Source organism: Trichechus manatus, unplaced genomic scaffold (assembly GCF_000243295.1).
Source record: "Trichechus manatus latirostris isolate Lorelei unplaced genomic scaffold, TriManLat1.0 scaffold00002, whole genome shotgun sequence".
In the NCBI taxonomy this organism is placed as follows: domain Eukaryota; kingdom Metazoa; phylum Chordata; class Mammalia; order Sirenia; family Trichechidae; genus Trichechus; species Trichechus manatus.
This window is the reverse complement of record NW_004443938.1, coordinates 28,819,119-28,835,156: the sequence shown is the minus strand read 5'-3', so window position 1 is coordinate 28,835,156 and position 16,038 is coordinate 28,819,119. Positions and strand designations below refer to the sequence as shown.

The following is a 16,038-nucleotide window of genomic DNA, read 5'->3' as shown; positions in this document are numbered from 1 at the left end:
TACTTTGAGAACCACTGCACTAGAGAAAGTGTTGCAGAACAGAGGACAACCAGATTCATATTTATTGGTTTACTGATTCCTAAAAAGCGCAGAGCATGTGTATATGATTTATGCCTTATTCTCTGTAAACTCTGGACTCCAGGTTTTTCATTTATTCATTCTTTCATTCAACAGCCATGTGAGTGAGATTCTTTAAGTGCCTACTGACACTGTAGGGTTGCAATGAGTCAGAATTGACTCGACAGCAATGGGTTTGTTTTTTTGTTTTTTTGTTTTTTTTTTACCATCACCGTATGGGGCTCTGGGAATACAAAGGAATAAGACATAGTTTCTGACTTTTAGGAACTCATGGTGCAGTCTAGAAAGCAGAAATGAAAATAAACAAAAGTAGTACAATGATACTGTTATAGTACAAAAATAGAGCAGGGTGCTTGGGGGAGCAGAGAGGAGAGAGCAGCATGAAGACAACTGCCAGGCTTCAATAGAGGAAGCTCTTCCACCTGAGCTATGTCATAAAGCTAGCAAAGGAGAAGGGCCACAGCAGGAAAAAGGACTGTTCAGAAGCTCAGAGGCATGTTGCTTTTGATTAATCAAATATTTCGATATAACTAAATATAGGATAGGAGTCCTGGTGGTGCAACTGTTAGCACTCAGCTGCTAACCAAAAAGTTGGCCTTTCAAACCCACCCAGCAGCTCCACCAGAGAAAGACCTGGCCATCTCCTGTAAAGATTACAGCTAAGAAAACCCTATGGGACAGTTCTATTCTGTCACACAGGGCTTCTATGAGTCGAAAATCAACTTGACGGCACCTAGCAACAACAACAAAAGTATAGGGTACAACTGGGTAGTGACAAAAGATGAATTTGAAGAAATAGTTAGAGTCCAGATTGTGAAGGGTTTTCCTTATTAAACATTCTACAGAATTTGGACATCATTTTCTGAATGAGTGCTTTTCAGACTTTAGTATGGATAAAAATCACTTAAGGAGCTTAATAAAAATACAGAAGCCTTTCTCCCACGTTCTGATTCTTTAGGTCTGGGGTATGGCTCAAGAATTCCTTAATTCATTCAGCAAATATTTATTGAGCTTCTACTGTGTAGCAGTCAAAGTCTTAAACGTATTGGGAATGTAGCATCATATAATAGAAGACATTTGGGGATGTTTTCGTGGAATTTCCTTACAAAAGTAATTCTGATATAAGTGGAACAGGGAATCCACATTAAGAAACATACTTGTATATGATGGCAAGGTGTTGAAGAATTCTAAACACAAGAATGATGTAGTCCGGTTCATGTTTTACGGAATCACTTTGCATACAGAAGATGGATTAGAAGGGTGTGAGACCACAGATAAAAGAGTTAGGAAGCTATTGAACCAATTTAAGAGTATTAATATTCAGGGTCTGAGTGAAGACAGTGGTAGGGGGGACAGAGAAAAGTGGCAAGACTTAGAAACTGTTTCTGAAGTAGAATCAGAATAGCAGAATTTGATGATCTATTGGTTGGGGAACAGTGTTCACAGATTATTTTCAAACTGTTATTGAAATTATTAACCTAGTTAAATAGTTTCATTGCAGGGATTTTCATCCAGGAAGAGAAGATGTAAGAAATGATTTTAAAACAACTGTGCTTATGATAAGGAAAAACTAGAAGATATTTTAACAGCAGTGTTCTGGAAGGAAATTTCAAAGCATTTTACCTTTTTTGAAGTATTTAGTAAATGTTTTCATTATTCATAAATAAAGTCATAGCTACAGAAAAACTTTAAAGCTCTTATAACCCCAGCCTTTCATTTTATGGATGAAGAAATTTAGACCCAAGAGAGGAAGGGACTTGCTCTAAGTCACCTAACTTGTTGGTTCCAGAGCCATCAATATCTCCTTTCTTCCAGGTCAGAATTCAGACTACTAGTCAGGTGCATACAGTCCAAAGCTCCAATTTTAACCAATGAAGTCTCTGCCCTCATTCTTATTTTTCTAGGGACACCAATCTGACAAAATCATAATTTATGGATTTTGAGGATAAGAGCCTGGGTGAATTACACCTTGTGTAAGAACTTCTTTCTGTGCTAACTCAAGACAAGTATGGATTGTGGGATTTTAGCTTAGTTCATTTTTCTTCTTATCTTTAATTAGAATATACTACATTTACCAAATATAGTAGTTCCTGAAATTTTTTTTATCAGACACTTTTGAGAATCTGATGAAAGTGGTAGACCTTGTCCCCAGGAAAATGCACATTACCAATCAAATTTATGTACTCATATTCCATAAAAAATTCTTAACTATGCAAAGGGTGTCATTTCAGTGTTTTATTTTATAATATAATTTGAGAAATAATAATCACTTTACACATAAACTCAGTAATCTGTTATGCGGAGTAAGATACAAGCAATTCATTCAGAACTAGTTAATTTAGAGTTCCCTATCAAAGGGTTACTTTGTGAAACATATGTCAGTTTCTTCATCTTTTTGGTACTGTAGCACTATCATCAGTTTATTGAGGATAAATTACAAAAAAGGTAGCCATGAAGCCGCTTATATGACATTTTATTTGTTCTTTAAACGTGATAACACTTTTATTTGCATACAAACATAGCAACAGCGGTAATACTTATTTGTGTCTAATTGTAGCACATACCCTTTTACTAAGCTATTATTTTTGAGACTGTGTAGCATCTTATTAGCTTATCTGCAACACCTTTATTAGTGAAAATAATTCAGGATGTGTTTGTTTCGTGGTTTCTAGAGGATTGTCCCCTCCCCAGCTGTGACAAACAAATCCAATTAATTAGGTCATGCACAATTCTGAGGCTCTTTTTGGTAGATACTGGGAGCCACAAACGGTTGAGGGTAGGTGAGGATTAGCTATTGGCCTACAACCTTGCTGCCAGTTATGATGAAACCAAATTCTACTACCAACACAAAAAAAATTAGCAAGCAGAGATAAAAACAGTTGCACAGCCTGTTTTGTAAGCTCATTGCAGTCCCAGTGCTCTGTCCTTTTGTGGTGCTACAACAGAACCCTGCATAAAAGATTTACCTGAAGCAAATGCAACAGTATTTCAGTGGTAAAATCTAGCAGGCCCTCTGGTTAGCCCATTTGCCCAAGATCCTCTGAACTAGCAGCTGAGGACTCAAAGCCACATCAATCCTGGGGGTGAAGGGCTTGCTAGATTCTTATATTATGGTTCACATGAATATTAGTAATACGTTTTAGCTAATTTTGTATGTTGACCTCCCCTAGTTTAATCTATGAAAATCCATGTCAAATATTCATTATGCAGAAATCAACAATATTTGATGCTGATCAGAGATTAGCTGAAGCATTTAAGTCTGAAAGTATGGCTTTGATCAAATGCTAAGTAACCAACCACTTTGTTGTGTTAATATTCCCAGTTAGGACAACTAACTGCCTCTAAAGTATACAACAAAATGTACACATTTGTGTCACAGTGTCTATGCTGAAATGTTTCAAAGCACATTACAGACCACATGCCACCACCTCTATTTTCATTCTGTGGTATTGTAATTTGGGAATTTCTGTACCATCTTTTCCCTCCCCTTTCCATTTGAGTTACTAGTTTTTGGGTAGTTTAAGTTGCATTCTCCTCCTTTTCTCAGACAGGGATATTTTCTTAACACATAAATGAATAAACTTGACTACCTTTCTGTCACTCCTACTTTAAAAATTTATCTTTTATTTTTAAACATATATTCACTGAAGAAAATATGGAAAATATAGAGAAACAAACACGAGGGGAAAAAAATTGCCTGTTATCCCACCATTCAGCAATAATCATTATTTATGATAGAAATTAAAACCTGTCTATTTTTCTGTATATCTACTTACATTGAAAAAGCAAAACCTTGGAGATCTTATTTTATCATCTAACAATATGACATGGATATATCCTTGACTTATGAACTATTCAACAATGTGGTTTTTAATAGCTGCATAAGATTCCACTGTATGGATAGACCATAATTTATTTAAACAATTCCTTATTGCTGGACCTTTGGAATACCTCCAGTTCACCATTAAAGACATTGCCAGACTAATTCCTTTCCTGCTTCTTCAGACCTACTTACTTATTTACTCATTATTTCCTCTGTCATTGGGTGTTAAAATCCTGATCTCCTTTTCCTTCTTTTTAGGCTAAACCCATTGCCATCAAGTTGATTCTAACTCATAGTCACCCTGTAGAACAGAGTAGAACTACCCCATAGGGTTTCCAAGGAGCAGCTGGTGGATTCGAACTGCCGACCTTTTGGTTAGCAGCCATTGCTCTTACCCACTGTGCCAACAGGGCTCCTCTTTTTAGGCTAGTCTTATACAATTCTTCAATTGACTTTTTTAAAAAGTTGTAATTTTTAGCTTTTCACTAACATAAGCCTTATAATTGGGTACAGCGAGTAAAACATATTGTTTGGAATCTTTAACACTCTAACTGAATTAATACACCTGCTTGTTTTTAAAAAAATGATTTTTAGGAGTTTATATCCTGGGCAAATATGGACAGAAGAAGATCAGAGAAATACAAGAAAGGGAGGCTGCAGAGTACATTGCTCAAGCACGACGACAATACCATTTTGAAAGTAACCAGAGGACGTGCAATATGACAGGTAAGGCAAAGAGAAATGCTTACATTTGTATATGGTTGCTTGATGTTTGCATGAATTTGCATACCTTCAGGACCAACTTCAGAGAAAAAACACAAAGAAAGAATGATAAATCTTGCAAGTATTTACATTAACTAATTGAACTACATCATTTTAATATGAATTTTAAAAATAAGCATAAATCAGTATTAAATGCTTGTTCATTCATTTTATTTATTTATTCAGCAAGTAGTTATGGTACCCAGCACTGTGGAAACAAGAGGTGAAAAATAAAAACAAAATCCCTGACCTTTGGAGATCATAGCCTAGTGAGACAAAAAGATGATAAACAACAAATAAATAACTTTAGGTGCTGAAGGCTGCTGTAAGGAAAATAAAGCTATGTGAGGGGTGGGGATGCTGTTAAAGATGAGGCCATCAGGAGAGTCAGGTCTCTTTGAGGAAGTGACATTTGAGGATAAACACATAATGCCTCAGGCTGGCATAAGCTTGGCTCATTCAGGATACAGCAAAGAGGCCATGTAGCTAGAGTGGAGTGAGCAATGGAAAAGTGACAGGAAGTGAGCTGCAGAGGCAGGCCTGGTCCCATTGTACCTTGTCGTACTTACCTAGTACTGCTATAAGAGAAATACCACAAGTGGGTGGTCTTAACAAATTTATTTTCTTACAGTTTAGGAGGCTAGAAGTCTGAATTCAGGGCGCTAACTCTAAGGGAAGGCTTTCTCTCTCTGCCGGCTCTGGAGGAAGGTTCTTGTCTCCTTTGAGTTTGTGTTCCTGGGCTGTCTTCATGTGGCTTGGCATCTCTCTTCTCCCATCACTGCTCCTTTTACTTGTTTGTTTAACTTCCTTTATCTCAAAAGAGGTTAATTTAAGACAGTTTACACTAATCTTGCCTCATTAACATAACAAAGATAACCCATTTCCGTAAGTGATAATAGCTGCAGGCTAGAATTTAAGAACACATATTTTGTGGGTACACAATTCAGTCCATAGCAGGCCTTGTAGGTCATAGTAAATTTGTAAATTTTGTAAATTTGTTAAATTTACAATAGGTAACTACACACTAGTAAGCCTAACACAATTAAAAAAAAGAAAAAATCCGTTGCTGTAGAGTAAGTTTCAACTCAGCAAACCTGTAGGACAGAGTAGAACTGCACCATGGGGTTTCCAGGCACAGCTTGGTGGATTAGAACTGCCGACCTTTTGGTTGGAAACCGGCCTCTTAACATCTGTTAATAATATAACCTCCAGAGCTAGAAACCTACTGGGAGGATGGGCATAACAAATTGAACTTGCACAACGTGTCCGTCACTTCCCCTACATGTCTGTTTATCATACTGTGGGGGCTTGCATGTTACTGTGATGCTCAAAGCTATGCCACCGATATTCAAATACCAGCAGGGTCACTCATGGCAGACAGGTTTCAGCTGAGTTTCCAGACTAAGACTAGGAAGAAGGACCCAGCGGTCTCCTAATGAAAGGAGTTAGCCAGTGAAAACCTTATGAATAGCGGTGGAACATTGTCTGATATAGTGCCAGAAAACGAGCCCCTCAGGTTAGAAGGCACTCAAAAGACAACTGGGGAAGAGCTGCCTCCTCAAAGTGGTGTCAACGTTAATGACGTGGATAGAGTCAATCTTTTGGAAACTTCATTTGCTGATGTGGCACAACTCAAAATGAGAAGAAACAGCTGCGAACATCCGTTAATAATCAGAATGTGGAATGTATGAAGTATGAATCTAGGAAAATTGGAAATCGTCAAAAACGAAATGGAATGCATAAAGATCAAAATTCGAGGCATTAGTGAGCTGAAATGAATGGGTATTGGCCATTTTGAATCAGACAATCATATGGTATACTATGCTGGGAATGACACTTGAAGAGGAATGGCATTGCACTCATTGTCAAAAAGAACATTTCAAGATCTATTCTCAAGTACAGTGCTGTCAGTGATAGGATAATGTCCACACCTGCAAGGAAAACAAGTTAATTCAACTGTTATTCAAATTTACACATCAACCACCGAGGCCAAAGATGAAGAAATTGAAGATTTTTACCAACTTCTACAGTCTGAAATTGATCGAACACGCAACCAGGATGCGCTGACAATTACTGGTGATTGGAATGCAAAAGTTGGAAACAAGAAGGATTGGTAGTTGGAAAATACGGCCTTGGCGACAGAAATGATGTCAGAGATCACGACAGAATTTTGCAAGACCAGCGACCTCTTCATTGCAAACACCTTTTTTCACCAACATAAATGGCAACTATACATGTGGACCTCACCAGATGGAACACACAGGAATCAAATCGACTACATCTGTGGCGACCGACGATGGAAAAGCTCAATATCATCAGTCAGAACGAGGCCGGGGCCGACTGCAGAACAGACCATCAGTTGTTCTTATGCAAGTTCAAGTAGAAACTGAAGAAAATTACAAGTCCATGAGAGCCAAAGTACAACCGTGAGTATATTCCACCTGAATTTAGAGACCATCTCGAGAACAGATTTGACACATTGAACACTAATGACTGAAGATCAGACAAGTTGTGGAATGATGTCAAAAACATCATACAAGAAGAAAGCAAGAGGTCATTAAAAAGACAGGAAAGAAAGAAAAGACCAACAGGAATGTCAGAAGAGACTCTGAAACTTGGTCTTGAACATCGAGTAGCTAAAGAAAAAGGAAGAAATGCTGAAGTAAAAGAGCTGAACAGAAGATTTCAATGGGCGGCTCGAGAAGACAAAGTAAACTTGTGCAAACACCTGGAGACAGAAAACCAAAAGGGAAGGACATGACTGGCATTTCTCAAGCTGAAAGAACTGAGGAAAAAGTTCAGGCCTCAAGTTGCAATACTGAAGGAGTCTATGGGGAAAATATTAAACAACGTAAGAAGTATCAAAAGAAGATGGAAGGAATACACAGAGTCACTATACCAAAAAGAATTGGTCGATGTTCAACCATTTCAGGAGGTAGCATATGATCTGGAACTGATGATACTGAAGGAAGAGGTCCAAGCTGCACTGAAGGAATTGGCAAAAAACAAGGCTCCAGGAATTGACAGAATATCTGCTGAGATGTTTCAACAAATGAATGTAGCACTGGGGGCTCACTCATCTATGCCAAGAAATTTGGAAGACAGCTACCTGGCCAACTGACTGGAAGAGATCCATATTTAGGCCTAGTCCCAAGAAAGCTGATCTTACCAAATGTGGAAATTATCGAACAATATCAGTAATATCACACTCAAGTAAAATTTTGCTGAAGGTCATTCAAAAGTGGCTGTAGCAGTATATCAACAGGGAAGTGCCAGAAATTCAAGCCGGATTTAGAAGAGGACGTGGAACCAGGGATGTCACAGGTGATGTCAGATGGATCCTGGCTGAAAGCAGAGAATACCAGAACAACGTTTACCTGTGTTTTATTGACTATGCAAAGGCATGCAACTGTGTGGATCGTAACAGATTATGTATAACATTGAGAAGAATGGGAATTCCAGAACATTCAATTGTTCTCATGAGGAACCTGTACATAGATCAGGAGGCAGTCCTTTGAACAGAACAAGGGGATACTGCGTGGTTTAAGTCAAGAAAGGTGTGGGTCAGGGTTGTATCCTTTCATCATACTTGTTCAGTCCGTATGCTGTGCAGATTATCCAGCAGCTGGACTATATGAAGAAGAATGGAGCAGCAGGATTGGAGGAAGACTCATTAACAATCTGTGACGTGCAGACGACACAATCTTGCTTGCTGAAAGTGAAGAGGACCTGAAGCACTTACTGATGAAGATCAAAGACCACAGCCTTCAGTATGGTTACAGTTCAACACAAGAAAACAAAAATCCTCACAACTGGACCAAGAAACAACATTATGATAAACTGAGAAAAGATTGAAGTTGTCAAGAATTTCATTTTACTTGGATCCACAATCAATGCCCATGGAAGCAGCAGTCAAGAAACAAAAATCTGTATTGCATTGGGCAAATCTGCTGCAAAAGACCTTTTTAAAGTGTTGAAAAGCAAAGATTTCACCTTGAAGACTAAGGTGAGCCTGACCCAAGTAATGGTGTCTTCAATCGCCTCATAGGCTTGCGAAAGCTAGATGATAAATAAGGAAGACTGAAGAATTGATGCCTTTGAATTGTGGTATTGGTAAAGAATATTGAATAGACTATGGACTACCAAAAAAAACAAATAAATCTGTCTTGGAAGAAGTACAACCAGAATGCTCCTTAAAAGCAAAGATGGTGAGACTACATCTCACATACTTTGAAAGTGTAATCAGGAGGGATCAGTCTCTGGAGGACATCATACTTGGTAAAGTAGAGGGTCAGTGAAAAAGAGGAAGACCTTCAATGAGATGGACTGACACAGTGGCTGCAACAATGGGCTCAAGTGTAACGATTGTGAGGATGGCGCAGGACTGGGCAGTGTTTTGTTCTGTTGTATATAGGGTCGCTATGAGTCAGAACCGGCTCGGTGGCACCTAACAACAATTAGCAATCCATGGTATATTCAATATTCTTCACTTTCAGCAAGCAAGATTGTGTCGTCTGCACGTCACAGATTGTTAATGAGTCTTCCTCCAATCCTGCTGCTCCATTCTTCTTCATATAGTCCAGCTGCTGGATAATCTGCACAGCATACGGACTGAACAAGTATGATGAAAGGATACAACCCTGACCCACACCTTTCTTGACTTAAACCACGCAGTATCCCCTTGTTCTGTTCAAAGGACTGCCTCCTGATCTATGTACAGGTTCCTCATGAGAACAATTGAATGTTCTGGAATTCCCATTCTTCTCAATGTTATACATAATCTGTTACGATCCACACAGTTGCATGCCTTTGCATAGTCAATAAAACACAGGTAAACGTTGTTCTGGTATTCTCTGCTTTCAGCCAGGATCCATCTGACATCACCTGTGACATCCCTGGTTCCACGTCCTCTTCTAAATCCGGCTTGAATTTCTGGCACTTCCCTGTTGATATACTGCTACAGCCACTTTTGAATGACCTTCAGCAAAATTTTACTTGAGTGTGATATTACTGATATTGTTCGATAATTTCCACATTTGGTAAGATCAGCTTTCTTGGGACTAGGCCTAAATATGGATCTCTTCCAGTCAGTTGGCCAGGTAGCTGTCTTCCAAATTTCTTGGCATAGATGAGTGAGCCCCCAGTGCTACATTCATTTGTTGAAACATCTCAGCAGATATTCTGTCAATTCCTGGAGCCTTGTTTTTTGCCAATTCCTTCAGTGCAGCTTGGACCTCTTCCTTCAGTATCATCAGTTCCAGATCATATGCTACCTCCTGAAATGGTTGAACATCGACCAATTCTTTTTGGTATAGTGACTCTGTGTATTCCTTCCATCTTCTTTTGATACTTCCTACGTTGTTTAATATTTTCCCCATAGACTCCTTCAGTATTGCAACTTGAGGCCTGAACTTTTTCTTCAGTTCTTTCAGCTTGAGAAATGCCAGTCATGTCCTTCCCTTTTGGTTTTCTGTCTCCAGGTGTTTGCACGAGTTTACTTTGTCTTCTCGAGCCGCCCATTGAAATCTTCTGTTCAGCTCTTTTACTTCAGCATTTCTTCCTTTTTCTTTAGCTACTCGATGTTCAAGACCAAGTTTCAGAGTCTCTTCTGACATTCCTGTTGGTCTTTTCTTTCTTTCCTGTCTTTTTAATGACCTCTTGCTTTCTTCTTGTATGATGTTTTTGACATCATTCCACAACTTGTCTGATCTTCAGTCATTAGTGTTCAATGTGTCAAATCTGTTCTCGAGATGGTCTCTAAATTCAGGTGGAATATACTCACGGTTGTACTTTGGCTCTCATGGACTTGTAATTTTCTTCAGTTTCTACTTGAACTTGCATAAGAACAACTGATGGTCTGTTCTGCAGTCGGCCCCGGCCTCGTTCTGACTGATGATATTGAGCTTTTCCATCGTCGGTCGCCACAGATGTAGTCGATTTGATTCCTGTGTGTTCCATCTGGTGAGGTCCACATGTATAGTTGCCATTTATGTTGGTGAAAAAAGGTGTTTGCAATGAAGAGGTCGCTGGTCTTGCAAAATTCTGTCGTGATCTCTGACATCATTTCTGTCGCCAAGGCCGTATTTTCCAACTACCAATCCTTCTTGTTTCCAACTTTTGCATTCCAATCACCAGTAATTGTCAGCGCATCCTGGTTGCGTGTTCGATCAATTTCAGACTGTAGAAGTTGGTAAAAATCTTCAATTTCTTCATCTTTGGCCTCGGTGGTTGATGTGTAAATTTGAATAACAGTTGAATTAACTTGTTTTCCTTGCAGGTGTGGACATTATCCTATCACTGACAGCGCTGTACTTGAGGATAGATCTTGAAATGTTCTTTTTGACAATGAGTGCAATGCCATTCCTCTTCAAGTGTCATTCCCAGCATAGTATACCATATGATTGTCTGATTCAAAATGGCCAATACCCATTCATTTCAGCTCACTAATGCCTAGGATTTTGATCTTTATGCATTCCATTTCGTTTTCGACGATTTCCAATTTTCCTAGATTCATACTTCATACATTCCACATTCTGATTATTAACGGATGTTTGCAGCTGTTTCTTCTCATTTTGAGTTGTGCCACATCAGCAAATGAAGTTTCCAAAAGATTGACTCTATCCACGTCATTAATGTCGACACCACTTTGAGGAGGCAGCTCTTCCCCAGTTGTCTTTTGAGTGCCTTCCAACCTGAGGGGCTCATCTTCTGGCATTATATCAGACAATGTTCCACTGCTATTCGTAAGGTTTTCACTAGCTAAGTCTTTTCGTTAGGAGACCACTGGGTCCTTCTTCCTAGTCTGTCTTTGTCTGGAAGCTCAGCTGAAACCAGTCTGCCATGAGTGACCCTGCTGGTATTTGAATATCGGTGGCATAGCTTCGAGCATCACAGCAGTGTGCAAGCCCCCATAGTAGGACAAACTGACAGACTCGTGGGGATGGACTGCCAAAGGAACGAACAAATGTGTCTTGGAAGAAGTATATACATAATGCTCCTTAGAAGCAAGGATGGTGAGGGTACGTTTCACATACTTTGGACATGTAATCAGGAGGGATCAGTTCCTGGAGAAGGACATCATGCTTGTTAAAGTAGAGGGTCAGTGAAAAAGAGGAAGACCGTCTACAGGATGGACTGATACAGTGGCTGCAACAGTGGGCTCAAGCATAACGATTGTGAGGATGGTGCAGGACTCGGCAGTGTTTCGTTCTGTTATTCATAGGGTCACTGTGAGTCAAATCCCACTGGACAGCACCTAACAACAGCAACAACAACATAATTTGAAAACTTCAAAGTGTTAAGTTCCACTTATCATAACTCCCTGAAGTTCTCAAATCCATGTCAAACCTGTTTTTTATTATTTAAGCTTAATCCTTTCTCTAACAATTCTTTTAAGAACAATTGATTTTGAAAGTATTTGTAAAGGTAGATTTTCCTTGATCCATTTTAAAAGTAGAATTTCAGAGTTGAAAGGACTTTAGTATTAAAGTTATCCTTGCTTCTAAGGAGCATTCTGTTTGTACTTCTTCCAAGACAGATTTGTTCATTCTTTTGGCAGTCCATCCCCCACGCATCTGTCAGTTTAGTTCACTTGCTTCATTTTATAGATAAAGAGGTTCTGAAGAAGATTAAGAGATACATCCAAAGTTACAGCTGGAGTATAATTTTTAGTATTTCAAATAGTATTACACAGAGAAATACTGTTATTCTATATGGCAAATTATAATCATAAACACTTTATATAATGACCTCTGTGATAAGACACAGTGAGTTAGAGCACAGGCTCTTTGGTAGAGACATATTTGGTTCACTTCCCAGTTTTGTGTGTGTTTGGGCAAAGCTGTAAATCTCAGTTCTCTCCTATATAAAATGAACATCATAAAACCTGCTTCATAAAGGTTTTATGAAAATATGATGAGATAATGCAGATGAAAATGCTTGACATATTGTAAATACTCAGTAAATCATACCTTTTTAAAATTTTCCTAAGTTTTTAATTGATGGTCAACATTTAATGTAGTGGTGCTCTGCCAAAGACATTGTAATGAATTTTTAGAGAATGGGAAAGGTCCATTTCTGATGATTACTCAGATTTTCAAAAGCTAGAAAAAAGTAGCGCCTGGGGTATCAAAATACATCTCAGTTTGACGTGGACCCTTGTATCAGTTTGGACTTCTGAGAAGCAGATGTTGAAATGGGATTAAGTTGTAAGCGAGTTATTGGGGGAAACACCTGTGAAGAAAAAGGAGGAGGGAGCAGGAGTAGGCAGGGAAAACCTCAGACTTCCGTGCAAGTCTGCCACTTGTGAAAGAGAAGTAGACAGGAAGGAAGATTAGGTAAGAAGAGTCTCAGACTACACACAGTTCCAGGAAATTTTGTCAGGCCAGTGAGGAGTCTGCAAGCCAAAGATCCCTGGTAAAGGGGCCCTGCAAGATTGGGCCTGCTCCAGTATCCCCATGGAGCACAGTCGTTGGCTGGGAGCTGCACAAATATGGGAATGGATCTGGAGGGCTGGCAGCTGAGGCTGTCAATTAACTATGCTCTCCCAACAGATGATCTGGATGGCACATTTCCATGACTCTCACAACCCTCAGATAAATAGCCAAATGTATGGATAGAAATGTGTCCCCAAAAAATGTGTGTCAACTTGGCTAGGTCATGATTCCCAGTATTGTGTGAATGTCCACCATTTTGTCATCTGATGTGATTTTCATATGTATTGTAAATCCTACTTCTGTGATGTTAATGAGGCAGGATTAGAGGCAGTTACGTTAATGAGACAGGACTCAATCTACACGATTAGGTTGCATTTTGAGTCAATCTCTTTTGAGATATAAAAGAGAGAAGCAAGCAGAACATCAGGAGGACCTCATGCCACCAAGAATAAAGAACCAGGAGGGGAGTGCATCCTTTGAATCTGGGGTCCCTCTGCTGAGAAGCTTCTAGACCAGGGGAAGATTGATGACAAGGACCTTCCCCTAGAGCCCTGAATTTGGACTTCTAGCCTCCTAGACTGTTAGAGAATATATTTCTCTTCATTAAAGCCATCCACTTATGGTATTTCTGTTTTAGCAGCACTAGATAACTAAGACACCAATTAACAGACAATTTTAAAAAAAGAATTTGGTGTCACTAGAAGCCAAAATACAGGTTCACTGAAAAATTTCCAAATTAGCTTTCTGGTCTGCATTGGTAATGCAGTTACAAATAATACGGTTAAATTGCCACCCTCTCGATAAGATGGTAATGGATAAGCTAGAAAAATTCAGTACTTTTAGTAAATTTAACTAGTTTTCTTACCAAAGAAGTTGGCCCCAGCTTGAAAGATAGCATCTAATAGAATGTTACCTTTTGACCTTACCTTCTTCCTGATTTTACTAAACATTTAGGAAGGGTGCTTATTAGATTTACAGATGACACAATGCTTGGACACATAGCTGACCCCACAAATGAGGTTTCAGAATGCAAAATAGTCTTGTCCTATTAAAATTCTAGTCTGAGATAAAATAATTGTTCTTCATTAAAAGTCAATTGTACAGAAATAGAATTATCCAAGTTTGCTTGAAACAAGGTGTATGACTAAAGACTGGGAATTTTAGTTGAGTGTAAACTTGTTATGAACAAACAATGTGATGTGACTTCTAGATATACTAATTTTATCTTAGACTAAAACTATAATAATCTGTGGTTCAGATCAAAGGTAATTACAGTATATTCTGCAGTAGTCCATTTCTGGCTATCACCTTTTAAGAAGATGCTTACAAACTAGAGTATGTCGGAAAAAGCCAAGAATTGTAATAATAGTTCACACTTAGCATTTCCCATGTGCAAAGAAGCACTGTTCTAATTGCTTTTTATGTGTCAATCCTGTAACAGCTCTATGAGTTAGATCCTATATTATCCTTGATTTCCAGATGAGGAGAGAGATCAAGTAACCTGTTCAAGGTCACACAAATTCAAGGCTGGTGAAGGATCGTCCTATGATTTGTGGGTGAACTGAGGATGTTTAGCATGGATACCAGATGGCTAAAGGAAGACATGACTGCAGTCTTCAACTATTTCTAGAGACTGAGCATATTTGTTCAATATTTCTAGAGACTGAGCATATTTGTTCAGTTTTAGTACAGATGGCTAGTAGAGAAAAGTAGAATAGGCTGAAGTGGGAAGTAAGCTGTTATCTCTCAGGAGATTATGGAAGAGAGTCCTCTCAAATCATATTGTTATACCACATAATCAGAGTAGTTCCCTACTAAGTCTGTTTTCTGAATACAGGACTCTAGTCCTTGCTTTTTCTTTGAAAGGTAACATTGTGTTTGGGCTAGATATATACTAAGAGCTAATCTACCTCTTGACATTGGCTCTAAACTGCTGTTTTATATAGTGGTCTAAATAACTTAGGTAGTTTAAACGTAAGACTTGAGAAAATATGCTGACACCACAGAGTGCAGCATTGAATATCACATTATTCCTGGGAGTTAAGGACAAGCAATAGCCATTAGCAGAACTAGAACTAAAACTCAGCAGCTCCTAAATCCTAGCCTGATGTACTTTTATCTAGATTATAATAAATGCTTGTGGTTTTGTAGTTTTTAAGAAATCAACTTTTTCTAAAATTAGAAATTAAATATGAATCAGAAAGGGTAGCTGAAGATAAAAATATTGTTTCTGATCATTTTTATTATATAAAAAATAAACATTTATTGTAAATAATTTTGTAGAATACCGAGAAAAGAAGGTTTAAAAAAAAGGAATTATCCATAATCCGTAGTCCAAAGACCATCACTGGTAACATTTGGGAATAAACCTTTCCATTCTTTCTTCTATATGTAGTTGTTTACATTGCTGTGTTCATAGTGTATGTATAATTTTTCTCACTTTACATAAGTAGATAAATAATTTATTAATATATAATAGTTTTATATTAATAGGACTAATAATAATTTGAATTCTCTTACCAGTTGCTAGTCCTGCCATATAGCCTAAAACAATGTGCATTTATTTCTCGGTGAGGGCAGTCATATCCCTTGTGACCGTCTTTATTTTCTGTTTCTATTACAGTGCTGTCCATGCTTCCAACACTGAGAGAGGCCTTAATGCAGCAACTCAATTCTGAGAGCCTCACAGCTCTGCTAAAAAACAAGTAAATGCATGTTACAACAATTTTCATTTATCCACTGCACTGAAGGTTTATAGAATGAACTGAAATACTTTCCAAAAGACTTCGTGGCCCTATATTTCTTTCTAGTTGAAGGTTATAATAGACTTGGTGAGAAAAAAATATTAACTGACTCCATATTTTATTTGTCCATTTACTTATTCTCTACCTTGTTGCAGAAAGCATTTAGGGATACAATACTTGCTTGCATTCTGCTTTT

General features: G+C 38.3%; 1 protein-coding gene across 1 annotated transcript in view; it reads left to right on the top strand.

Moving 5' to 3' along the window:
* PEX3 (peroxisomal biogenesis factor 3) overlaps positions 1-16,038 on the top strand; it is a 64,263-nt gene that overhangs the window by 6,085 nt on the left and 42,140 nt on the right. The window contains exons 2-3 of the mRNA XM_004368862.3: positions 4,496-4,627; positions 15,722-15,803. Coding sequence (XP_004368919.1) covers positions 4,496-4,627; positions 15,722-15,803 — 214 coding nt within the window. The remainder of the gene's footprint in view (positions 1-4,495; positions 4,628-15,721; positions 15,804-16,038) is intronic.